A 26,877-nucleotide genomic window follows, 5' to 3' on the forward strand; every position below is an offset into this window, starting at 1 on the left:
GTAATCCAGATTTTCTTTCATTGCAAACGCAGCATTGAAGGATCTTCCTGAGGAAGCCCTTCTCCTCATCTCACTCCACTGAAGAAAAAGCATTCCCAGCCAGTCTCACAGTCGTGATGTTTATATAAAGGTAACACTTGGAGCATGAGCCAGCACTGACACAAAAAGATAAGACCCCCTGCCCACCCCCACCCCCAGACTGGCTGCTCTTTCCTTTCCCAGCCCTAGGGAGTCCTTTCTGCTCCCAGACTGATTCTTCAGGTGGATACACAGAGCTTGCCTGGGCTTTCTGACTCAAATAACCTCATCAGCGTGGTGGTTTTACCCTGCTGGGTAAAACACAACCATGCTCTCACTCCCCCTACTCAAAGGGAAAAGGGGAGAAAACATGATGAAAAGGGCTCGACGGTTGAAGTAAGGACAGGGAGATGACTCAACAATTATCGTCAAGGGCAAAACAGACTCGGCACAAGGAGACTAATGTAATTTATTACCTATTACTAACAAGCTAGAGCAGTGAGAAACTAAAAACAAATAACACCCGCTTCCCATCCACCTTCTTCTACCTCCTCCCCCCAAGCACCGCAGGGGAATGGGCAATGGGGGCTGCGGTCAGTCCCTAACGCTTTGTCTCCGCCGCTCCTTCACGGTCACTCTCTGCCCCTGCTCCACGCGGGGTCCCTCCCACGGGATGCCGTCCTTCCCCAACTGAGCCTGCGGGGGCTGCCCAAAGACAATACGGATCCTTGAATATGGGTCCATACCACGGGGTCCATCCCCCAGGAGCAAACTGCTCCAGCACGGGTCCCCCACGGGCGGCAGCTCCCCCCAGACCCCTGCTCCTGCGTGGGCTCCTCTCCACAGGCTGCAGCTCCGGCCCGGGGCCTGCTCCTGCGGGGGCTCTCCATGGGCCGCAGCCTCCTCCAGGCCACATCCACCTGCTCCACCGGGGGCTCCTCCACGGGCTGCAGCATGGAGATCTGCTCCGAGTGGGACCCATGGGCTGCAGGGGGACAGCCTGCTCCACCAGGGGCCTCTCCACAGGCCTCAGGGGAACTGCTGCTGCGTGCCTGGAGCACCTCCTGCCCTCCTGCTGCACTGGCCTTGGGGCCTGTGGGGCTGCTTCTCTCACATTTTCTCACTCCTCTCTCTCCCAGCTGCTGTGACACAGCAGTTTTTTTTCCCCTTTCTTAAATCTGCTCGCATAGAAGCACAAAAAAATCACTTATTGCCTTGGCTCTGGGCAGTGGCGGGTCCCCTTTGGAGCTGGCTGAAGCTGGCCCCTATCTAACATGGAGCAGCTGCTGGAATCTTCTCACAGAGGCCATCCCCGACAGCCCCCTGCTACCAAGCCCTTGCCATGTAAACCCAATACAATAATTTATATTTCCTTAAAAAACATGCATCTTGAGATACCATACATATACATCTATCTCATAAATATTGCAGTCGTTTGTTTCTTCCCAGCACCTTATGTTTCATCCATCATCCTACCCTGATGACCAGCAATTTCTGCTCAGTACAGTGTGTCAGCATTCAAGGCAATGTATGGCAGTCAGCAAAGGCAGTAAGTTATTCTGTGTGTTTTAGCTTGCATTTCACATGGATGGAAACTGGGCATGAGGCTGAAAGAGGGGCAGGACAGAAACCTGAGGTTTCAACAGAAAAGAAGTGAGGTTTGGAGACAGCAACAGGAAGGTCCACATCAGAAAGCTTCAAGTATTGCCCAAGACAGCAGCTTCACTCTCCTCTCTAAGGCAGCCATGTGATGCTTCTACTACCATGTTATTTGTATGTTCTGGAGGCCATTGTTTCAATAGTCACCCATGAAGTGACTATTATTCAATAACACAGTGTAAATACACTCTTGCCAGAGACAAAAGACTGCCAGCAGCTGAGGCACTGAGGATTTGGGTAGAGTTTCCCTGGGTTTATCCCGGACGTACTTCTATGTTTGGCTTGCTGTAAGCTAAGTACATAGGCTTTGAAGAGAGCTGAGATCTCTGAGCAAGTGGGCCTTATTTAAACAATAAATCCATTACATGGTAGTAGAAGCGGAATGAAACCAGAAGCACTTAAGACAACCACAAAGGCATATGGGTATTGGCAGCGGTCACAAGTTCACATACTCCTGGATAGATGGAAGACTTGTTATCCATCATTTTCAAGGCTGTTGATGACTGGATGAAGTAGAAAACAAAGTAGGAGCATTTAAGATGAGGACAAGCCCCTAAAGAGCAAAACAGAACAGGAGCAGTACATCTGATAAGATTACAGGCTAACCTGTAATGCTGTCTTTGATTTTGGTGACTGTAGAAGCAAAATTTTTGTTATTTTCATTAGAAAGTTTGAATAAATATTTTTTGCTCCCTCTGAAGTATGTTCTTCTTTAACTTCACAAGGATTCTGTGCAAAATTTCAGCACAGCTCTCTTTAACACAGTATTGCAGCATTACTGGCATACAGAAATGATGCATGTTAGAAAAACTACAGCTTGCTACTGATTTGACACTTAAGACAGTAATTGCTATGGCTATGCAAGTGAAGGATGTGAAGACATAACAAGATACACTGTGGGGTCCTAGTAATCCCATAGGCAATATTTATATTACCACCCAGTGCTGATCATTAAAGAAACAACAAACATCATTCTGATAATAACACAGACATCCTGATATGCCATTAGACATCCCTATGATGAATGCCTTCTAAGAATGTCCCATGGAGCAAAAGTCACAAAAGTGAACCAGAGTCACCAAGGAAGGCCAATTTCACAGTCCAGAGATAACCTCCTTCAACTAGTTTTGGCAGATAGACCTGAGCCAAGTCACTGGTCCTTGGACACTGAGACACTCCACTTTCCCTCATTACTGACAGAGGGACAGAAGTTGTGGTGAAGATGTTGCTTCAGTCTGTTTTGGTTTCTGTTTTATGCTCTGTCCAACTTGAATCCGTCTAAAAGTTTTCTCTGTTGATTATAATAACAGAAGCCTAGTTTTACCCATGTCGTTTTCATGCCTTGCCGTTCACTGAGAACTGACTTCATCAAGGCCACAGCACACAAAAAGCCACTCAGAGAAGGCCGGTGTTCCAGACAAGGTGATGCTAGCTTGTCCTGTTACACTGCACACAAGTGCCTTTGGCTCAACTCAACGAAATGCCTCAGCACCACAGGTCCAGCAGGGAGTCTGCTACAGCTCCTACATCCCTGACAGCCACAGGAAGGACAAGCAACACTTGGAACAACAAAGGGAGAGTTGTATCAGATGTTACACAGCATGAGGCTTCTGTGGACTCCAGTTCAGACTAATCAGTCCAGATTATCAGTAGGTACATTGAGCAGATGGACAGTTTGTCACCTGGACAGCACTGTAGACACCACATGCTTGTATGTCCTTCGCTGCAAGGAGCTGAGGAAGCAATATCGACTCAAACAAGACACCAGCTGTGCGCCTGCATCCATTCCCTGTTTGTCATCTCAGCTTGCTCTTCCTGTTGCACTTCTGACTGGCAATTCTGGTTCGTGTTTCTCCTACTGAAAGCTGAATCAGGAATAAGGAAAAAATCCTCAGAGACTACTTTTTCAAAGTCACATTTCATTCCTGTCATTGGGGGTAGACGAGCTCTTACTCACTGTTTTTGGTTGTTTGGTTTTATTTTTCCAGACTTTTCACAGAAAGTACTGGCTTGCTGGAGAAACTGAACAAACACAGACTGCAGAGAGCAGAGCTGTAGCTCATTTTTATTTAAGTAATCAGAAAGCAATACTGCAATTCTTAAATAAAGGAAATCCGAGGCAATGTGGGTTTTAATGATATGGTAGAGCCTTTTGTCTTAGAAGTGCTACATTTGGCAAGAATGGAACAATCAGGGAAATATATCTAAATTATCTCACAGCAGAACCAGTCTCACCTCCTGAAATACCAAAGGTTCTCCACTTTAGGAAGCATGTTTTGAGATAGCTTCTCACTGTGGGGGGTTGTTTATACAAGAAGGCCGAAGACCTAGAGATAGCATCACCCATTCTGGGGCATTTAGTCCCATTCCTCACCTCAACCCAGTATCTTAGCCATGCCAGGTAATGAATTGCAGCACTGTAGAAGAGTATTGCAAATAGTATCTGCCAGTTTGGAACTCATCCAAAGAGTTATTCCTCAAACTTTCCTTTGCTCAGCTCTCTGCAGCTCCTAATCCCAGGTCACAGATGCGTGAGCTTCTACCTAGCAAGGTATCCTCTGCGCCGCACAGATAATAAATTCTCTGTCTCTGATCGGAGATCTTTCATTGACAGGGACTTGCCTGTAAATGGCAACGGTAAGAGACATGGACAAGAGCACTTGTATCCTACTTTGTCCTGAGATCTTCCCTAGACTGCTTTGAGCAGCTTTGCATAGCGTTATGCTCCGTTAAGATCATCCAGATACATGTGACAACTGCAGCAACACCTTGTGTTCTTAAAGGTTGCTTTGCCCGCAACTTTAAAAAAGGATTGAATTTGCGCTTTCCTTTTTATGACCACGATGCTTTCCTCAAAGCAGCAGGTGGCTCGAACCATTTAGTCATGTTTGTTCCAGTAATTTTCCTCTGATGATTGCCTTTACTGATGTTTAACTCCTGAGAAGCTAAGGAGACAGGCCCATGGTATCAAGAGCACTCTGCAAAACATTGGGAGAGATGTTCTCTGCCTCCGTATTTCTACGGAGGGCAAATGCAAGCTGGCCCTGACAGTGCTCAGCTCAGATAAGGGACTTGCTCCTGGAGCCACGCTAGCACGTGAAGTCTATTTTCAGAACTCTTTTATGAATAAGATTTATAATGATAATGAAATACATATCAGGAAGGCTTTTTTATGGAAGGGGTCATAGTGTTGTACTGTCCTTTTATTTTGGGGGATCCCAACAACTGCTAGGATGTGGACTACAGGTTTTTCCAACTGGTATGAATAGAAAAAAAGACACATTTTTTAGCGGTTACAGGCTGTTATCAATTGGGAACACTGAAGTGCAGTTGGTATGGGTTTCTTTTTACCTCAAAACCTGCAAATAGAGCTTTTACGTGATGACTGTTTACAAAAATGGAGTGTAGCCAGGCTGATATTTATATGGCACTTTTTTTTTGCCAGAGAAGAGTAACACTTTATAATATGGTGCTTTTCAATTGAAAATTTACATGTCTTTCTCTGGAAATCCTCTTTCAGTACATGTTTTGATGTAACCCTTGTTTATCTAAAACATTTACATAATTAATTCAAGCTGTTCATTGCTAAAAGCTCTCACAGATAACTATTCATCCACGCAGTAGAACAACAAGACCTGATCAGACCAAACAGAGCAGATCTGATGGTTGTCCCAGTAAGGCCCAATATTAATCTTTACATCTGAAAATTAAGGAGTTAGATTAAACTAAGCAACACTGAAGCCGAGCACTGGCTGTAGCGCTCACCCAGGGAGCTCACAAGCAGCTGGTCCATCACTCACCCTGTCCGGGGCTGTGGATGGACCAACCCCATTTGCATCCCCCAGCTCTGATCCAGATGCCAAGGAATATAAAGGAAAGAAACGAATTAATTGTCTGGGCACGGGTGCTGGGATGCTGGGTGACCAGCAAGAGGAGCTACAACTGTTCCTTTAAATGCTGCCTGCCTGGAGTTTTTGCAGACCTGTGGGATGATTCAGACAATTAGGGTATTAAAACCATGGCTTACAGCCTGCTTAACAAATACAGAGAGGGCAAAAAGGAGAATGGAGTAGGTCTCTGTGTCAAACGTGTCACTGTCTCTCTGAGTCACTAGCAACTTGAAAATAAATTGCCATGGTTACATCTGGATGAGCGCTCCGTGGAGGCAGAAAGGGACTCACAAGTTGATATTTGCCACAGACCATCGTATCACTTCAGTAAACACAACAACCAGCACATAAACAGCTGTCTGTAATATGCAGGGAGAAAAAAAAAATACTGTAATGGATTTCAATACATGTGATTTAAAAACAAGACTCATAAAACCAGAATGAAATGTCCTTGAAACCCTTCAGTATTACAGATGATGACGTGCTAACTAGAAAAACACCACATCCAATATCAGGGGATTTCGGTCTTGCAAAAACTTCTTGAAAAAGAGCGGAGAACAGACTCTACCACAACAAAGCAGTAGTTGTTTAGGTTACACCGATCATGTTTCAGTCACAAACAGCCTGTTTGCTACAGAGCAGAACCTCAGCCAGCCCTGCAGATTTGGTAATTAGCCACAGAAACAACTCAGTCCAGGCTTTTGCTTTTGATTTTGGTATTTTTTGAGGGTGGGGGCAGAGAGGAATATTTTCCAGCACTGGAAATATCTAAATCAGCACCGGACCTTGTTCTGAAATAAAATGTTCCATTTCAGTCTGAACTATTGGACCCAAAGCAGACATTAATTCCAAAAATTTATGCTCTGTATAATGCAGGAGATCAACCTAGGCTTTTTCTGTCCTTAATAACTGTGAGCATTAATATAGGTTAGAGTTATAACTTACTGGATGCCAGATGCCCAGGCACTTGGTATTCTCAGTGTAAACACTATAAGCTAAACTTTAAAAATTAATATTTTGCAATGTTTAATTATTTTTTTTTTTTTACAATTTTACCTCCAGTAGGAGGCACTCAGTTTACTTTTTCCTATATATGCTATATGCTTAGACAGATATCAGCAGTATTTTCTAACATCCAGATAATGTGGAATATCATGGCAAATATAATAAGAACAATTTTCATGTAACTAAGCCAGAAAAAGGGAATTATTATCCAGAAAGCCAATGGTCTATCAACAAGTATCCCCCGGGGACCAGGAGCCAGGGCGTTTATGAAAACAAAGGAGGAGCTGGCGTGGTGTCGAGCAGCTCTAGCAGCCACACTCATTTCTTACTTGCTTTTCATTGTCTTCATGCACCAGCTTTATTTTTCTGTTCTTGGTCAAGACAGAATGTCAGACCTCCTGAGCTATAACTGAATACATGGAAACTATGCACTCTGTTACCATAGCTTAATAATAATGTGGAATTATTATTAATAATAATGATTATGACAATAATAACATTAACTGTGCTAAAATAAGATATTGGAAATTACATCTTTTTTTTTTCCCCTAGAAAAAACATTACCATAGTCTGACATTGTAGGTTCATCCCTGTGGAGATGAACTAGTTATCATTCTAGTTTGTCACTGGGATGCATAGATTTTATAGAATATCATCAAATCAACAACATGTGAGCTTTCCTGCTACACATGTAATATTGAAAGGAGCTTGAGAGGTTAGCAGAGTTGTTTTTATTTTGCCGACAAAACATGTTTCCTGTATCTATCAACCAACCAGATCAGGTAGTCAAAATGTCAAATCGTCCTTCATTTGTCTGCAACTTTTGAACCTTTCTTTGAAAAAATACAATTACACTGCTCTGTGTATCCCTTGGTCTATTTTCCATGAGAAATAGTGCCCTTAGTATTCTAAAAATACCATATCCTAGATTTCTCATCAACTGTATATCCTGAGGCATTTTTACTTCAATATAGTCTCAGAAAAAAAAAAAAAAATATATATATATATATATATTACAGCAAGGATTTCTGTAAAACACCCAGGTTGAGCCAGTTTGAAATAACCAGGAGTATGCTGATAAGACTATAAAGAAATTGAGATTTAAGACAGCACTGAAGTATATTCAGACTCAATCCTTGCGCAGCAGGGCCTCCTAAATGACGTTTGTGGGAGGAAAAGTAAACTCACCCTGAAGTGGAAGAAAAAGGATTATGCCCTTTGTGGTAGAAACGCTGTTCACAAGCATTTCTTGACTCCTAATGATAGTATATTTAACAATGCATTGATTATTATTTTTTTTTAATCCTATTTTGCAATCGATTACTACAGGCCTCAGCTGATAAGCCTGGGCCTTCCTGCTTGCACCAAAACTGGCGCTTAGTGTCCAAATCAAACATTTCATTTCCATAAGCAAAATTTACCATATTCCCCCAAGAAAGTCTTGCCACTTGGGCTGCAGAGATGAAAAGAAAGGCCTCCCACGGCTGGAAGTACAGGGTGACAGCAGGCTGTGTGTGGACAGCCCAAGGTTGGGGCAGAGCAGGTTTGCCTCCGGCCTGGCCACGGTGCTCGCAGGAGACTGCTGGTGCTCTGGGCCATGGAGGAACCACCCTGGTCCTCTGCTCTTATGTCTCTGTGGAGGAAAAGGCTGGCCTGTACCTGCACCCACCGGTGTGGAAGGCAAAGCTCCAGCGTTAATGGTGTTTGCAGAGGAAGCCTTTTAGCTGGAGAGATGTTTTCACACCTCATTTCACAAGCACGGAGTTCGATTAAACAAAAGTCCAGCGGCTGTTCATTAAGGTGCGGAAGGCTGGGCTACAGAAGAGAGCCCAGCCTAAAAACTGAGGGATCTGAGGACAGTTTGAGGTTCTGCCACAGACTTTCCATGACTTGGATGGACTGAGTATGGTGGTGCTGCCAATCCAGGCCTGAGTTTACTTGCTGTAGTGATTCAGCTGTGCCAGCTCTCTCTCTACTTCTATTTTCAAGACAGCTAAATTTGCATTCACACTATAGATGTTGTTTCACGGCACAACTTTCCGCATGGCAGGTGGTTTTCTAGTGAGATGACATTTTGTTCTAGTGAGATGACATTTTGTTCCTAATTAACGCATGCAGCTCTTTGCTAAGGCTAGGTGATCAAAACAAGCCCTGCCAAGAGAAAGGAAAAAATCACCCACAGCTTTCATACTGGGCTAGCTTTCTTAACTATTTCAAACAATTACTTCAGAAGACTCTGTAAAGTAAACCCTTTCTTCATGTTCCTTTTATGCTTGTTAGATTGTGTTTATATTGCCCTGTGCAAGATCATGGGCAAGGTGAGACCATTGGAGAGCATGCTGCTCGGGGAGATTTAGAAGGGCTGCCAGCCTCTCTGATATTCCCTGCTCTCCCTCAATGAATTTACATTCTAGTGTAGTGAAAATGAATGCTGAGCTGTTGTTTATCATCAGAGAATTTACAAATCCAGCCATGGAGAAAAGATTTTGGAAGACAATAACCTTTGCACGGTCATGTTCCCTTCTGGAGAACAGAAACCACAAGACAGCAGGTGGCAGTTGATGTAGACTGAAGCAGCAGAGCTCTGGAAAATCACCGCACTGGAAACAAGGCTGGGAGTCTGGGTCATTTACAGATTGGTATGGGAGAACTGGTGGAATTGTTTGTTTATCAAATCCTGGCTTCCAGCCCTAACTTTTACATGAACACTTGGTTAGGAGATGCTCCTGCTCAGCACTTGCATTCACACCCGTACAGCACAGTGTGGGGTGTTCATCATGAGCTACACCTTAATGCCTGCGTGTTCATGTTAGCTCAGAGCATGACAGTCCTTTCTGATGCCCAGCAGTGAGGTAGAGGTGTAGTGGGCCAGTAAGGGTCAGAAGAACCGAAGTGAGTTTCCAGACTTGGAGTGAACATGTAGAGAGTTGGGCTTATCACAGATCTGGAGAGTAAGAATGGCAGGTGTGTGTCCGCGGAGGTGCAGGCACCCATCAAAAGGGAAAACACACGGTGGGTACGGCAGCACAGGAGAAAAGTGAAACCTGCTCTTGGGAAAAAGAAGAGCTGTTCTTCAGCTAACTCATGAAACTCTCCTCAAAGGGTTTTTTTCTTTAACACAGCCCACTACAAAGGGAAGTTATTAAAATATGAAAAGATGCTGGGATAAAGAATGTCGCTGTGTGCTCAGTTGGGAAATCCACACTAATATCCTAATGAACTTTTAGCTAAGACACAGCAGTCTCTTTTTCTTACCTGGTGCTGTCAGGAAAATTATGTTATTTGTCCCCACAGTGTGAGTCATCTATAGACAAAATAAAAAGGAGCTTATTGCATGTGCTTGCAATAATTAATGATACACACATAAAATGAGACTTTTGCCCCTTCTGTGAGCAAAAGCTTAACTTGCAGAAGGATCCTTCTGAACACAGTGGCACTGAAGTTATCGGTGGCTTAGCACAAAGCCTTTTTGTATTGCTTTGAAGCTGTTTATGAGGGTCTTGCAGCGACAGAGAATAAATTCACCTTTCTCCCCTCCATGCTCCTTCATTACAAGTTCCCCAAGGACCATAGAGAAGCAAGGAGAATATTAAATATTCATTTCAAAAGGTTAACATTTGTGCAAGAAGACTTTCATTGGGTTTATGCAAAAACACAGTTGAGACTTTGCTGTGCTTCTGTACATAAATCCTACAACGTCACCCACTCAGGAACAGTCATGTCTGTCTCTTTCTCTAGACTGTACCACAAGAGTGTATTCCTCCTCTACTTCATCATTTTATCATCAGACAGCTTTAAATAACCCTTCATCTTCAGAAAATTACAGGGTATGGTGGACTAAATATGACAAGCAATAATCTTTAACAGCTTTGTCATAGAACTAAGGGTAGAGCTGCCTCTTTTAAATTGTTTTTATACCTTGAGGAGTTCCTTCTTTAAAGCATATGTGTTGTCTTCTTCATTAAAGTTTGAAACCATGCTGAATCACATTTCTTTTATAGTCATATATTATGCAAAATGGATTTTAAAAAATGTTACCTTGCCTCACTTAGGACGCCTTACCTCTCTGGGTTCAGTCAGCATGCGGGAGCAGTACAGCCATCTACTTATTCCTTGCTTTTTTCTCAATGCCACTTCTGGTTTCCTCCTTCTGAGGGATAAAAAGTTTAACAAAATTATAGCTTCTTGTATTCTTAGCTTTTTCTTATTACTTTCAGTAATAAGAGACTTCCAGTTTTCATTACCTAAGATGCTTTTCTTGCTTGCAAAAAAAAAAAAAGCAGGCAGAACAGTATTTTGACATGGGCCTACCCCCATCACCCCCCTCTTATCCGTGAAGTGGCTGCATAGGAAATGGATGGAGCCTCCTGACGTCCCCAGCTGGAACCCAGTTGTTTGCATCCTGCCCTCCACCTCACTGGCTCCCAAACACAGAGGAGCCATTCCCTGGCTGTTGGCCACACAGCCACCATGAGCACTGCCCCAGGCTGCCAGAGCTGGGGAAAGCAGGGGGCTGCAGATACAGAAAGGCAGGTTCAGGAGGCAGGAATCCAGGGGGATAGTGAGATCTACTCTGGCTTGGTTGCAGGGGTGATTTGCTGGGGAAGACAGGAAGGTCTAAGGGGATGAGGGCTGTTGTAAGAGCTGTAGAAGTGCAGCGAAGTGGGGACTGAACTCTCTGTGCCTACACCCCCAGTGCCAACAGGGGTGGAAATCCCACTCATGGACTCTGCTTCTCAACTGGTTGGTGTCAGGAGGAAAGAAGAGAGAGATGGATTAGAGCTATGAGAGCTACCTTCTCCTGGTTTCCAAGGGAGCTACACAGCGTTACCTCTGTACAGCAGCAAGGAAGTGCAGTGCTGGACAAATAAGACTTGTGTCCCACTTTTCATTTGCTCTCATCTCACCCACCAGGAATCTGTCTTGAAAAACAAGAGTTAAAAAGGCAAACACCTTAGTATGATATAAGATTAAGAAAAAGATACTTTTTGGTCCATGGGCTTGGAAGACTTCTGAACAATTCCAAAGAGCAATGTGGAAATTTTACCATTGTGGCAAGGCCCAGGAATGGAGAATGAGATAAGGTCTCGGGTAAGTATGAACTGAAGCTTGCTGGAGCCAGAGCTGTGTGCAGCAGAACCACCTCACGAGTGCTGCAGTCCCCTTGCTCTGGTCTGACAGTGAGGTTCAGTCGGGATGCTATGGTTACCATTTAATGTCTGTTTTAGTATCTTAGTGAACAGGTTACTGACAGCAGAGCTGAAGGGGGAAAATCTTCAGAGAACGCAGAATATTGGCAAGTAGAGAACTGTTCTCACCAGAACACAATTTTCTCCTCACTTTTGAGTCTGCTTTCTGTAAAAGACATTAGCTTCATTCTTCTTTGGCAAAGTCAACTGCAACAAATGTCCACAGCTTGAGCTGCACAATATATGAACTTTGAAATGTTCATTTTTAGAATAATAATTCCACGGTCACATTAAAATTTCTGTTGTCATACTGAAAACAGTTGATAAGAATGAGATTTCTGGCAGTGAAAGCAATATTTCAGACAAAATGCTTTCTAAACCTTGCATGTAGATGTACTGAATTCCTTCCTAGAAAGGGATATCAAGTCAGAGTACCTGTCCTTTCTTCCCAGTTCAAGGTAGGATTTAGCCACTCTTTCAGAGTGTTTCTGGGTGGACTCATCCAAAGGTAACATGCAAACTGATAAAAAGAAAAGTGACAGAGGTGTTCTTCCCTATCTCCAGCTTTTTTGATGAGCTAATGGAAGACAAACCGATTGAAATTCTGCTTGCCCAAGGCAAACAATTTTTTTGATGCCTGAGTAAGGTATTGTTAGTGGTTTTTTTCATCATAGAAAACATGGGACAAGTAGGACTGTGTGCCTAGACTTGTAAATTTTCATGACAGCTTTGCATACTGGAATGATTCATATAATGAAATAATGCTGGAAGTTAATAAAAGAAATGCAGCTTCTCACATCATCTAGATACTCTCAAAGATACAGAATCCTACAGCTTCCTCAAGCCGGTGAAATGGTGCCAAATGACTTCAGAAGCTTTGGAACATATACGTAAAGATCAATTCAAATTTTCCTTCCACGTTGGTACCTGCCTTGAGTGGTGATTTATCCAGGGCATTGTTCTAGCAGAAGGTAGGCAAAATACTTACTTAACACAAACGTCAGAAACACTCCTGTGGTTCATTAGCAAAGTAATGGAAATCAGGGAAAAGAGACAGTCTTGCTCTAAATAACAATCTGGGCACAATCCTATCCTAGAAGAGGATTCAAGCAGACCTCAGATGCCTGTCGCTGTAAGTGTGATACAGACATCACTAAATGCTTGGCCAGACACCTATCTCTCTCTGTATACACTTGTCTGCTTGACCTAGCAGTACCCTCAGCTCCCGTTTTTGGGCATGCATAGGATCAGGCTCATTGGAGCAGCAAAACAGCTGTTCTATAACTGAACAGAGGCTACTTAGCCAGAGAGAGAAGAAAAGGAAACAAAAGGTTTAATGTGTACGATTTATTCGATGAGCTCAAACTTAGGCTCTGCAGGGCTTAGTGTTGGATGCCTGGGTGCCAAAATGGCATCAGAACCTGTTCAAGGGCTTCAGGCTGAATGCACGGAGGTGGTCGGGTGTCTCAGCTGTCCCTCGCTGTGAGTCAGCAGGAGAAGCTGAACACAGAGGAGCCTGTGAAAAGCTGCTCCTCTCTGCACCTACCTTCCAGGTAGGACCCCGCAGCTCCCGGGGGCTCAGCCAGGGCCTTACGACTGTCCTCAGCAAAAGGGAGCTGTGGGTTCGGTTTCCGTTGCTATTTGTGGATTTTAATGTAAGTAAAGCTTAGTGATAAACCACGACCAGCCTTTGGGAGGAAGGGATGTAGGAAGAAGAGGGGATTTTATCTTGCGTCCTGAGCCAACTGGCACTGGCACCAAAATTCTGGTGGTAGCAGCGCACCTGCCCTTCCCATCTCCTGCTAGCTCCTATTATGTTGGTTTGCACACATATCAGTCTTGTAGCTCTCCATCCTGATATGATTCCTTCTCCCCAGGCACTGCGTAGCCTCATACCTGACTTTGCATGAACCTGGGAGACGCCTGACGCAAGCCTTGGGACTCTGCTCTGCACGCCAGGTCCCTAAGGGCCATTACCTCACCTGACTGCGGGCACCGAAGTCCTCTGTTGGACTTAGCCAAAGGAAGGAGCAATATAAATCCATTAAAGAAAATTGGATATGAGAAGAAAAGGAAAAGTTTAACTGCAGGGGTAATTGTCAATACGCTGTGGGGTGTTGGGGGAAGGTGCAGCTGCTGGTGTTCTTGACAAGGCAGCCAAAGCTGCAGCTCAGCAGAGTGAGCCTGATCGGACTTGCTCCCTGCGGCTCCCAGGACTGAGTCATACTGTTCAGCATGTCCAGTTTGGGTACAAAACCTGTTCGTTACATCACCTCCAGATCAGCTATGCAAGTAGAATGGACCTGGCACTCATTTTTAACTGGCAATGATTGTCTTTACCAACTTTTCCTAATTAGCGCAGATTCTCTCCATGACCTATTTCAGGAACTGAGCAGCGCAGCCAGGACTGGCTAATAAGAGCCTGCACTTCTGCTTTTGCAAAATGACAAAAAGCTGGTCTGTAACTTCAGATTTCCCTCTAGCTACTGCAAAAAGGTTGTAGTTATAAAACAGGCGGTTTCAATGTTAAACAGGCAGTCCTCAACTCTGAAGTCATTTTTAATCAAAGATTCTCTTCTCTATTTCATTTCCACATTATCCTACGTCTACACAGAGCAGATGGAACCTCGCTTCCTCATCAGACTGCAGAGTAAGTCCTGCTCTCATCTTTTTTCTCTTGTGGTCCTATCTGTTCATCCTCCAGCTAATCTCATCATTCTCTCTGCCCAGCCACACGGTTTAGGTGGTGGAGCAGAGACTGCTTCCCCAGCCAGCACTGCCTATGGTCTATGGGCTGGACATTTTTTGGGGCAGTGAGATGCAGAGGTGAATCCCTCCAGCTACGGCAGGTATGATTTTGGGGAACATTCTCTAACCAGTAGGCTGCTACACAGGGGAAAAGGTTCAGCTGTGCTCCATGATTTAATAGGATAAGTGTAGGTATCAGGAGCTATCATCTGCCTCGTGTGGCCAAGACACGTGGTCCCATGCCAGGAAGCTGAGGAGGGATCCCAGACTTCATGCCCATGTCTCCTGGCCTGCACAAGGCAACTTCCTCACAGCACGCAGGATTTTCTGGGCAGTTGCTTCTCCCCACGCTCCATACAAAGGAACAAAATAGCTAAGACTGCATTTGGCATTAAGTATTGCAGTGCTTGATTTGTAGGGACTAAAATCTTACACTGGGCCAATATGATGTATCTAAAAGATATCCTCTGAAGTGCACTTTTTATTAACCTTTTCAATAACCCTGCATCAATCCTTCACAGCTCTCTATGCAAAGAGATGTAAAATCATCCTAGTTTAACACAATTTGGGACCAAGGCAAGGAAACTTCCAACAAAAAAATCTTGTGCCAGGTGGCTCTGTCCTGCTCTGCCCTGACTGGTCTGCCCTGACTGCTTTCCAAGTTCTGAGTCATGTCCTATTGCCATGGGTTTGGGTTTGGAGATTTATTTATTTATTTTCTCTATAGGTACTTTCAAGTTAGGTGAGAAGGTTTCAGGGAAGGGAGGAGGGACAGATATAACTCAGTCTTCTAATTCGATTCCCTTCACTGTATGTTTGATACCATATGTTCATATTAATGCTAAGTTTAACACATTTCTTTCCCTTTATAAAATTAGGTAAGAAGTCTATACAGACAGCAGGAAAAAAATGTGTAACATGAATTTAGTGATAGAAATTCTGGGTATGAAGGAACAATGCCCCGGAGGCTTTGGCATTTGTTCTCATGTAACCATACAGAGAAGAAGCTGTAGAGAGCTGAGTATGATATGAAGGAGTACTACTACTGCCATCATCTCTTAGATCATCTCCCAGGGGCTGTTTTCTTAGAAGGAGTGATCTAGCACTCAGTTATTTCCTGAAGCTTCCTTAATAGGCAATTAGGTGCAAAGACATCAAAAGAACACTATTGCAGTAGGAACTTGGGCCCATTACTGCCCCTCCTCCCTCCTAAAAAAAATAAAAATAAAAATAAAAAATAAAAAAATAAAAATAAAAATAAAGGACAAGAGTAAGGTTTCGATAAAATACAGAAATAAGGCAGAATTGAATACCTACGTCCAAGGTTTCAATTCAAAGAACTCTGCACCAGCTGGCTAGTAATGCTGGTGGCACACTGCTTCACTAGACACTTGTCTGTGTGACTTGAAAATTTTTGTTAGGTGTAGCTGAATTTCCACATCTACCTGGGATTTCTTACCTGTGAGCAACTCAGCATCTCTTTCTGCCTAAAATAAATCAATTTTAGAAGAGAATGGAATTCCTAAGTTCCTTAAGAGGTCCAGCCCAAGAGGTGGTCTCAAAGTTCAAGATGCTTAAACAGGCAGGAATCCACAAAACAGAAACGTAGTGAAATCAAAACAGTCTTTCTATCACCCACCTTCTGGTTTGAGAATTCACTCCAAAAATAGGGGAGTCCATTACAGCTCATTTTGACTCCATCAAAATGAGCTCGACGAGGGTTAGCTGCCACACTGCTGAGTGTCCTGCCAGTATGCTATGGGGAATTGGTGACTTTCAGGTTCTCTCCCTTTCCTGCTGAAGCTGGGCCTGTTAAAGATTCATGAGACTTACCATTCCTTCCCTATGTGTGGCCTTCACAGATGCTAGTGCCCTGAAGACTGTGGACTAGAGTGTGCATCAGGGTTGTGATTTTAAGAAGTGTTTTGCTAACATGTTCCATTCTTGGCCTTTTAAGATATAGTGTGGTAGATGCAGTTTACAGAAACCTGGCAATATGGTATATATTGTATCTAATTTTACAGGTGTGCTTAGATTTCCTAAATCCAGATGAAGTATGTTGTAAATGACTGACATGTGACAAGATGATCTACATATGAGTGGCTTCCCTTACACAGAGTAGAGGTCCAAGTGACAGGAGAAAAAAATACCCCAATTTCTTGTCTCTGTGGGTACAAAGAAGAAAGCACAAAGTGGTAGAGAAAAAGGAAAAAAAAAAAAAGGAGCAGCATCCTCTGACTATGTGAAGGATGTTTTATAAATCCTATAAATACTGAAATATTCAAGGAAAAGAAAACTGTTTCTGCATAATTATCCTTGAACTGCAATATTGTAACATGTGCTTAGGAACACCAGAGGCACAGGATGCTTGATTGAGACAAGGCATATTGATGATTGGGATGCTGGTTAGTATAATTTTTAATAAATGCCATTTTTAAAGTGCTCAGGCAGAGTCGGTTTTCTTAATTCCATGATCATGCAGTATCACAGAGACATAATTAAAAACACTTACTTTGCTGAGCGAGGAGACATGCAGTTGCCAGGCAACATCTTATGTACCTCGAGAATATATAACAATGCACATGATTTATGTAGCGCTGTCCTTCTATCCCCAGCTACTGATACCATTGTATCTAATGCAGATTCACATCAGCTGAGCCACCACCGAATTATAAGCATCATGCTGAATCTTCTCCTTAGTTTACCAGCAGCATCCATCTGCTGCCAACTCATTTTTAAATCTACAGCTTGAATCACTGCTTAATATTGTCAGCAATGTAAGCATAAGTTGGTTGGAAAGGAGCGTTAAGCTCCATTAATTAATTTTCTTCTCATATAAAATTCTCAATCTAATAATATTACATTCTCAATCTAATAATTGTTAATATACATTATGTTTTTTTTTACTGTATTTGGGAAAATTACCTTATTTATAAAATGCGTATGTCACAAGGTATCATTTCCCCCAGAATAACAAAGATTTCTGGCATATGAAAGCCACTGAGAGGATTACAGCCAGAATTAGCAATACTGGAGATCTCCTGAAATAATTGTCTCCTCAGCCTTTTGGAAATCAAGAATCCATTCTTGTTGCGAATGTGTTACTCAGCCTGGGTTAGACTTTGTCATTCACATGGGCTTGGCTTCACCCACTGTCACTCCTGAAAGCCCATAAAAGGAGGCACCAGCTCCTGTAGAGGTTCCAAATACTGCTGATCTGTGTTACGAAAGCAAACCCACACCAGTTCACACATTTTAAATGAATGTCATGTATTTTGTGTTATATTTGCTGCAGTTACTGAATCAGAGAGTCACGGTTGTAGGATGTTAACATAACAAACCTTCATTACCCTAGCGCATCTCTGACATCGTGGTTTCGTAATTCATGCCACCCAACTCAACATGGGCAAATGTAGTCACATGGCTGTCAACAGTAAAGAACTGTTAAGGTTATGTGAAAATTTGGTCCATGTAGGTTAATTTTCTCAGATTTTGTACAAATATTTGATTCAAATAATATTATATTGCAAGAAAAGAAGAGAGGATCTTCTACTGTATTCAGACGGAAAAAAAAATAAATGTCTGTTATAAATATTTTCTTGTTGAGGTTTGGAAGCTTTGGTTGGTGTCTGTAGAACCTCCTCCTGGCATTAATCCGCCTTCCTCATCTTTCCACGTGAGGGAGCTCTGGCATTTGAAATATTTTAATAGCCTGAATTGCAAACTGCACTGGAGCCCCTCAAGAAAGATTTTCTGCATATCTTTTGTCTTTAGCATTTGTGAAAACTACAGATTATGTTAAACAGATATTGTCATTTACACTAAGCTCTTGGTAAAAAAAATTATTTTGAAGCAGTTGTTAACATAAAGCTTTCAGTTATATGTGTGCATGTGAGAACCAGAGCCATGACTCTGAAAATACATTACTCGTTTAGAAAAAAAAGTGTGTGTACTTTGCGATATTTGTACACCCGGTTGTTATGACAGTGGTCCGCTGAACACAAACAACAAAAAGAAGCTAACACTAAGAAAAGTGCAAAGAAACACACATACAAAGAAAGAAAGGATGGGAAAATAGCTCTTAAACTCCTCGCAGATTTTCTTTAATGTAAGACACTTCTTGGACAATGGAAGGAAAACTTGAAAGCTTTACTTTGAAGCTCTAGTTGTGAAGCTAAGATCACTGCATCTTACCTTCAAACTACTGTGTGTCTACTGCTGATGAGAACCAGCAGCTCAAGAGGGTCAGCTGCAACCTGAGGATATGACAGAAAATTACATCCGATAGAAGATGCAGGTACCCCCAGCACCTCCTGCCTCCCCAGCCCCCGCAGAGCCATACCTCTGCAGCAGGGATGTGGGCATTGTCTTAGGAAACCACCTCCAAATTCACCCCCCAAGCCTTGCATGCTATGCTAAGAGCATCTTCCAGCCTGGCAATAAGAAAAGCCAAGGACAAAGAAATGTCTGAAGTCTCCTCTCAGCCCAGGGCTAGGTGTTTCTAGTTTGGAGATGGAGACTGCAACCAAGGACCACCTTCCCTTTAGGGGATCACGCAAGTATCAAGGGCTTGAAAGAGCAGCGTTTGGGTTTCCGTCTTTAAAAACCTGATGGCAGGAGAAGGACATCGTGTTGCTTTTAATTCAGGGAGCAGCAGCCCATGAAGTGGGAGGTCTGAATTCAGTTCCTTCTGCAGCCTGAAACCATTCCAGCTGCCACCACCCAGCTCACCCTGGAGTGCTCTCAGACCATGCAGGCAGCTGGGTTTTTGAGGTAAACCGTCATTAACCAAAATGTAGAAAAAACAGGTCTCCTCAAGAGCAGGTTGGTGCCCATATCCTTTCCTATCTCCATTTGCCGCACCCCTTCCACACGATTCTGGTTCATCTTTTTGCAACAGCAAAGCCAAAAGTAGCTGGAGGAAAAAAAGAACTCATGAAAGCAGCACACTGCTGCTCCCCATAATGAAGAAGAGAAAATTCTACAGAAATTGCCTTTCCTTTTCCGCTCTTGTTCCTCTCCGCATATGCCTCGCTCCTGGGGAAGGGCTCAGCCAGAGGGTGGGCCAAGGGGCTGAATCAGAGAAATGGCAGCGTGCTGGGTAGACCATTAATAGCAATGCACTTTTTTAGTCTGCTAGGCTGCAGCTGTTCCCACCCTTCTAGCCCACACTAATGAATAAGCATAGTAGCTAGATGTTTCTGCTAAAATGAACAAGGCTGACATTTGAAGTGTCATTGCTGGGCTTCAAAATTAATGCCCTTTTGAGATAAATGAAGGCAGTTCATAACCTTTAAACTACTGGCATGGACTGACGCAGCCCCAAAAGCTGAGATTCTGCAAAATCTGGATGGCCTGTGTAGGTCAACCAAGGAAAGCAAGACTAGGAGTTACGTCCCCCTCTCTAAGTGCTGGGGGTGCAATCCAGCAGATCTGTTCATGTAAGCATTCTAGTTAACGTCAGGCAGCAACGTCATGATGAAGTACACAGACCTGATTTTTAAAAATATAATGTTCTCAATTCTCTGATGTTGCTTCGAGTACAGCATCTTCTCCTTTTAAATTTAATCAAACTTTTAATGTTCTCCAGTCAAAGCCATTAGGATGAGAAGGTCAGGAGTAATGAAGTAGCAGAAGTACTTCATTTTTAGCTGAGAACTGATAGAACAAACATAAACAATGCAAACAGAAAATTTTAAGCCAAAAGCTAATTATCAGCATTGCAATTATCTGCTCATCAGAGACTTAAATTACCACTAACATGGCCCCTCAGGCTCACTTGGAAAAGCTCTCTCAAACACACCAGTGTTTTCCCACCGGGCTTGGAAAGAAAAGCTAAACCAAAAAAGATCCTAGGACTTCTCTGCACAATACAGCTGTTAAATTTAGGAAGATAAAGATCCAGAAGAATGCTGGTGCATGTGAGCTGGCAGGTGTAAGGCACATGCAGCTGCCTAAATTTAGGTGCATGAAGCTTACAGATTGAGTATTCAGATCATTAGGCTGAGAAGAACTGGTGTACTGGAGACTTAAAGGTTCCCAACAGGATGGAAGTAGCCCTACAGAGAACACAAACCCTGCACCGAGGATGCAATTACCTGGATGTGTCTTCTTTCAAAACGGCAAGACTGCTTCAATCTCTTCTCATTAAGTGAGAAAGTTATTACCTGGAATTCATTCCTCATAATTACTAATTGGGAAGAGAACAGCAATGCCGTATGAAAAAGGATAATATTCTTAATAACAGCAAAAGGCATAAAGAAGCCTCATCGCTTCCCATGTATTAGTTATGTCATTAGTCCTATTAGCACCCCTCAAAATGAGCAAGTTAACAAGGAAACATTAAACTGCATTTCACAGATTCACAGATTCACAGATTTTTCTAGGTTGGAAGAGACCTCAAGATCATCGAGTCCAACCTCCGACCTAACACTAAGTACTCCACTAAACCATATCCCCAAGCTCTACATCTAAACGTCTTTTAAAGACCTCCAGGGATGGTGACTCCACCACCTCCCTGGGCAGCCCGTTCCAATGCTTAATAACCCTTTCGGTAAAGAAGTACTTCCTAACATCCAACCTAAAACTCCCCTGTCGCAACTTTAGCCCATTCCCCCTCGTCCTGTCACCAGGCATGTGGGAGAATAGACCAACCCCCACCTCTCTACAGCCTCCTTTCAGGTAACTGTAGAGAGCGATGAGGTCGCCCCTGAGCCTCCTCTTCTCCAGGCTGAACAAGCCCAGCTCCCTCAGCCGCTCCTCGTAAGACTTTCATGACAGTAAAGCCAAAGGACTAAATATTGACATACCAATTACTGTTTTAAGTCTCATTAATTTCTTCAAACAAAACAGCAACTAAACTAATACGAGGAGGTTTGGGTTTGGTGCTTTTCTTTTTGCTTTACAAGAAATACAATGATTTTTCATGTACCAGACAGTACCAGTCCTCCAGGGCTGAAATCCTACCGTACTCAGACAGAAGGCTCTCTTTCATTTCAAGCCCGTGACTCTACCTGGAAGATTTTTTTTCTGTGATGTGAACAATTCCCCAGTGGATCCAGAAGTTGTATGCATTTTGTACTGACAGAGCTACCGCGTGCATTTGAACGTGGCAGGTTTGGCTGTACACACAACCATGCACAGATGCATACGCATATATATAGAAGGTTACCTAAGGGTATTTTTCCTGAACCCTCCTTCAGACAGCAGGCCAACGGGATTCCTTTCCAACATGATTACAAATAGTAAGTGAACAAACAGTCTGCAGATGCTTATCTGCGCATTTTAATCAGGAGCAAGGTATTAAAACTAATAACCATATTTCTAATGGAGTGTTGTTAACACTCAGCATATTGCTTTCAGGTTTTACAAAGAGAACTTCGCTCCTGTCTGACATGACCACTGGTTAGGACAGTAAGGAAAACTGGAACAAAATTCATCCTGAAAGAAATATCTAAAATAAGTGAACTGTGTTGATCATCACCAAGGACATGCCCGCAACTCCGTTGACTTTGGAGAAAGTTAAGTAACGTATTTAGATTAGGCATATGTCTTTAGTTGCCTAAATTTAGGTGTGTGAAGCTCACAATCTCCACTCGGATCACTATGTCCAAAAGAAACACAGCAATTGCTCAACAAACAAAAACAATAACCCTAAGAAGTGCACATTAAACCCCTGGGGTTTGTCTACACATTAAAATGATTACAGATCCTGGTGTAGCATAAATTTAAAGCACATTACCAATTCTATGTACTCCGCCTATAGGCACTCCCATGTGAAGTAAGAATGCCTCTGCTTCCTTTGCTCTGCTTCCAGAAGATGCTGTGCACACAGGCCCTGGCAAGCAAGATGCCTATGCCAGTGATCAGAGTACTGTTTCTGGAAATGAAAGATCAGAGACAGCTTAGCCTCTCATAGAAGCCGGGATGAGGGAAACACCTTTCCTGGACTGGTGAAGTTCGGGCAGCTCGCGAGCCACATTTCACTGCTGCGGAGGTCCAGCCGAATCCTTCAGAGCCACCCACTTTCAGGTCAGCCAGGGTGAAGTCCCAGCTCTTCTACAGCCAGTGACAAACCCCATTATCCCAGATTTTGTCTCCTTGTCTCAGGAGTTTATGAGCACAGAGCAGCATTAAGCGTTGCACTGATTGCGAGGGAGGAAAAAGCCTTGCTGGTTTTATATCTTAGATAAGCAACCGATTTTACTAAAATAATCTAATTGCCAAGCAAATAGATTTGATTCTATAGAAATGTACATCTTATCAGTGACAAACGTTTGAACAAGCTCGTTGAATGGTGCCTCTTATTGTGGTGTTTTTTTTCAGTAACAATCAAGTATTTCATTCTTTCAGTTAAAGCTTGGTCGTTCGCTTAGAGACTTCCCATCCAACTGTAAAATGACTGATTGACTGCAATTATAAAGCGTGATGAATTATTTCTGTCTCCTTTTCAGCCTAAAGAAAATTAGTGTAGGGTTTTGCTGTTTAAGGGGGCTGATGCATTTCATTATGTGCTCACAGAGAGGTCGGTGATACTCCAGCAATCAGTTATATGGTCTATTTTTATTAGCAGCACAAGAAAGCAAATACTGCGCAGCTCATCAGTCTGTGTAAATGAAATACAATAATGAAGTTCTCAGGCAAGCAGAATCCAGCATGCCCGTGTTGTTCCATTTTTGCACTGAGTGCATGAAGTATTGCAGGAACTGCTCTCTGTATAAACACGTTGCTGTTTTATCATACATAATTCAGGATTTCCAGTTCCCCGACGGAGTAGATTATCTAACTGCACACTGAGGTACCGTCCACAAACCCTGCTCCAGTACCGCACAGCTGCAGTACCCCACTGCCCTGCATTATTGATACAACTCTGCCTCTTGCAACAACATATGTGCTCTCAATCAGCTTTATCCTAATACTTTTTAAATGTTGCAGCACCCTCCCTGACCAGAGCTGGATATGCTCTACATGCCATAATTCAGAGTTCACAGAACAACCTTGTAGATAAGCCAGCGTTTTCCAACACCATTCATGGATGCACAGAGGTTCATATAGCAGGACTGTTACAGAGCCCTGGCGCTTGCTGCTCTTAAAATTGATGGGAAGTCTGCTGGGACCTTTCCGGGAACAAGTCTCAAAAGACAGGAATTTCTGTAATAATCTCTTCTGCCCTGTAAGTCACCTCAAACCTGACACTGCAAAGCCAGGCAGGGGCTGTTCCTGTGCAGTCGCCATCCCCGCGATGGGATTGCAGGCTGTGTAAATCAGTGCGGAATTGAGTCCGGAGACTTGAGCTGCCACGAACATCTTCAAAGAAGATTACACCCATGTAATAATGCACAATCCTTTGGCAATCCCTAAAGAAGGGCAGGGAGTGGTAGGGGGGATGGAAATCAGATTTCTCAGCCAGCTCAGTCCCGGTTGTCCCAGAGGCCGGCCCTAACCCAGGGATCCAGGATACGTGCAGCTCTGAGCCTGGCATGCCCCTGCCGGCTGGGGACACGAGTCCTTCCTCGGTCAGTGATCCTGCCACGGACAGGCAGCCCCGAGCCCAGCAGGCTGAACGCAGGGAGACAGGCAGGGAGAGCAATTTCCATGGGCAGATGGTTACTGAATCCTCACAGGCGATTGCAGAGAAACAGAAAGCTCTCTCTGTGGCTTCACAGAGACAGGCACAGCCCCTGGCTGCAGCACCTAGCACACAGGGGAAGGGGTGCTGCAGACATTCAGCCTCCCCTCTGCACCCTTCTTCTGGGCAGAAAGATCTGGGTGGTGTTTCCCATCATAGGCTTGTTGGCAAGATAGGGCTGCATCCTTCAGCCCCCAAGAGAGGAGGAGGCAGGTAACTTCAAATCCATGACCCCAGCCACATCTGAGGCACGGTTTGCATGCCCAGCTCCCAGACAAGGGAGATTGGGACTGGCCTGGCCAACCTGCAGAGCTTCACCCAGGGCACGAGGGGACTTGACCACTGTTCTTCGTCCTCAGCAGCTGTGAAAACACTCTGCTCTGCAAGACGAGGCAAGATTCACAGCTAATCTCCAGTTAGCACCCTGTGTCCCCTGGGAAAGTGGCCTACTGTGTTGTAAATCAGCCTGTCCCCAGGCTAACAGATGGACTGGAACAGCCAGGAGGAAAGAAGCAAGCATCAAAGGCTGAGATGAAAATCAGAGTTTGGTGGGATTATGAAGATGATTGCTCTTTTGAGTCAGGGCTTCTTATTCAAGGGATGTAATCTGACCATCCAGCTTGGAGGTAAATTGGCTTCAGACAATAACGTCTTGTGCTAAGATTGTTTTAGGTGATCAGAATTGGGATCAGCACTGAGTAGCTGTGCTGGGAGAGCAAGAGGAAGAGACATAATAAAATTATAGAGAACAGCACATGAAGAGGGTGTAAGGAGAACAGGAATCCTGTAGCATGGGAGAGCATGGTACCTAACAAAGGTGAAAGATGTGTTGCAAAGGGTATATATATGCTTACTGCTAGAAACGTGTGGTAGAGGTGTGGAAGTGAGTAGCTGCAATGGTAAGGCAACGGGTTTGTAAGAATTAAACATAAACACCGCCAAGAAAGTCAGCATTAGCACGATAACCCTGCCATTTCCCCCCAAGGGCCAGATCTCCATAGCACTAAATCTCAAATCCAGCCAAGTTACTGGGTAGCTGGCTTAAACCTCCCAGCAGCAGATGATCCCGGCGCTCACTCCTGTTTGTCCCAAAGGATCAGGTCCTGGCTGTGTCAGGACTAGCTGTCCAGGACAGGATCTCTAGGTATTTTATTTCTCTGGGCACTTTCACCACACTCATGCCTCACACCTTTGGAAACTCTTTGTGGCTAGTCTGCAACTTTGCTTAATCACTCCTGGATTTACCTGAAGCCAGTAGAGCCCTCTGTGTCTCCAGAAGCCCCCTACATACCTTTAACCTCCTCAGAGCTGACCTGCCTGCAGCTCAAAGTCTGCATCTGCAGCCTCAGAGGTTGACTTTTGGTCTTGACTCCAAGAATGACAGCCACATTCTTTGCCTGTCGTAAGAAGCAATGTCCATCACCCTTTGCTTTTCCCTTGTTTTTATTTGTTCTTGTTTTCTTGTCCAAACCCTTCTTAGAGAAAGGCTGAGTTTCAGTGCCATCAGCGGTCAGGGAAAGGGGCTGCACAACCTGAACCCTGTCTGACTCCTTTTGTGAGTGAGAACCGAGCTTGGAGTACAGGCCCTATGAGAAGTGTGGCTATTGGTTTGGTTAGCTGCTGCGCTCAGCTCCCGGCACGCACGGCGTCATCTCAGCCCGTAGAGCTGGCACATCCTCCGCAGCCCTGTAGGGCTGAGTCCGGTGCCAGCTCTGCAGGCAGAGACAGAGGCTGACCCCTCGCTGCTGGCATCGCCCAACAGCAAGGGCACGCCTGGGCCGTGTCTCCCCCAGGTGACTCGCCCCGTGCTCCCACCTGCAGCTCTTCCTGCCCTTCTAGACCACCTTCAGCTTATCACAGCGCTTGTCTCACAGCCTTTTCACAGGGAAAGCCGGGCACCGGGGCTCGCCGGCCTAGGTGTCCATCTTTCTCACGCTGATGTCCATCAGGGCCATGGCCCCTGTATGCCATGCACAGCACTTCAAGGCAGCAAGATTTCGGGTGGCCTCCCGCCCTGTTTTGTTTCCTTCCCCCACGAATAGCCCCACACAGGGGTGCTGAGGCTCCTGTTCTCCAGAACCAGCTGTGTCCCGAGGGGGGCTGCCTCTTCCCCCCAGTGCCACCATGCCCCCGTCCCCTGCTGGGTCTGGGCACGCTGGGGCGCTCAGAGGGGCCACCACGAAGCCGTGCCCTGCCCTCGGGGGAACCGGGGAGCCCCACGGGGACCCCACAGATCACACCTTCCCTCCAGCCTCTCCCCCGGCCCCCGCGGGCTCGGCCCCTTCCCTCCTTCCCCCCTCCCGGGGCCCGCCGGGCCTGCTAGGCCTCCGCCCGCGGGGCAGCGGCGGCCGCCGGGGCCTCGGAGCCGGGCGCTGGGCGGCGGCAGCGGCCGGGCGGCGGCGGGGGGGAGGCAGGAAGGGGGGCGGGGAGCAGCCCGTTCCCGGAGACACCTCTCCGGGGCGCGGCGGGGCGCCGCCCGCCGCTGGGGCTGCGCTCCCCGCCCCGGCCAGGCAGGGCAGGGGGAACCGGTGCCTCCGGCGTGCGGAGCGAGCGCGGCCGCCAGGCGGGCAGGCAGCCCTCCTCCCTCCCTCCTTCTCTCCCTCCCTCCCTCCTTCTCTCCCTCCTTCCTTCCCTCCCTCCCACCGCCCGCTCTCTCCTCTCTTCTCCTTCCCCTTCCCCGGGCAGACAACAATGGTGGGGCGCAGCCGCCGGGCCCTCGCCTAGCGCCCCCCGCAGCCCT

General features: G+C 45.0%; 1 protein-coding gene across 5 annotated transcripts; it reads right to left on the bottom strand.

The window, feature by feature from the left end:
• Positions 1–205: 205 nt before the first annotated feature.
• On the bottom strand, positions 206–26,430 carry LOC310893036 (uncharacterized protein). Of its 5 annotated transcripts, XM_083821500.1 has the most exons (5): positions 22,251–26,430; positions 11,404–11,490; positions 10,635–10,722; positions 9,828–9,876; positions 206–9,616 (listed from the first exon to the last, which is right to left on the bottom strand). In XM_083821500.1, exons 2-5 carry the CDS (start codon positions 11,472–11,474, stop codon positions 9,387–9,389), a joined length of 438 nt encoding a protein of 145 aa, XP_083677626.1. In that variant the 5' UTR covers positions 11,475–11,490; positions 22,251–26,430; the 3' UTR covers positions 206–9,386. The 5 variants fall into 5 exon arrangements, 1 of the variants encoding a protein (XP_083677626.1); XR_014578656.1 differs by lacking the exon at positions 22,251–26,430 and having other exon boundaries at positions 206–3,542; positions 4,052–4,299; positions 10,635–20,860; XR_014578655.1 differs by lacking the exon at positions 22,251–26,430 and having other exon boundaries at positions 206–3,542; positions 10,635–20,860.
• Between the last annotated feature and the right edge of the window lie 447 nt (positions 26,431–26,877).

Source organism: Anser anser, assembly GCF_964211835.1.
Source record: "Anser anser genome assembly, chromosome: 1".
Lineage (NCBI taxonomy): Eukaryota > Metazoa > Chordata > Aves > Anseriformes > Anatidae > Anser > Anser anser.

Coding starts and splice junctions, on each gene's coding strand:
- LOC310893036 (XM_083821500.1), bottom strand. CDS start 11,474: ATGAGAGCAAATGAAAAGTGGGACACAAGTCTTATTTGTCCAGCACTG. Junction 9,877..10,634: donor TGCTGACTGAACCCAGAGAG/GTAAGGCGTCCT, acceptor TTTTGTCTATAG/ATGACTCACACTGTGGGGAC. Junction 9,617..9,827: donor AATTTTCCTGACAGCACCAG/GTAAGAAAAAGA, acceptor TCCCAAGAGCAG/GTTTCACTTTTCTCCTGTGC.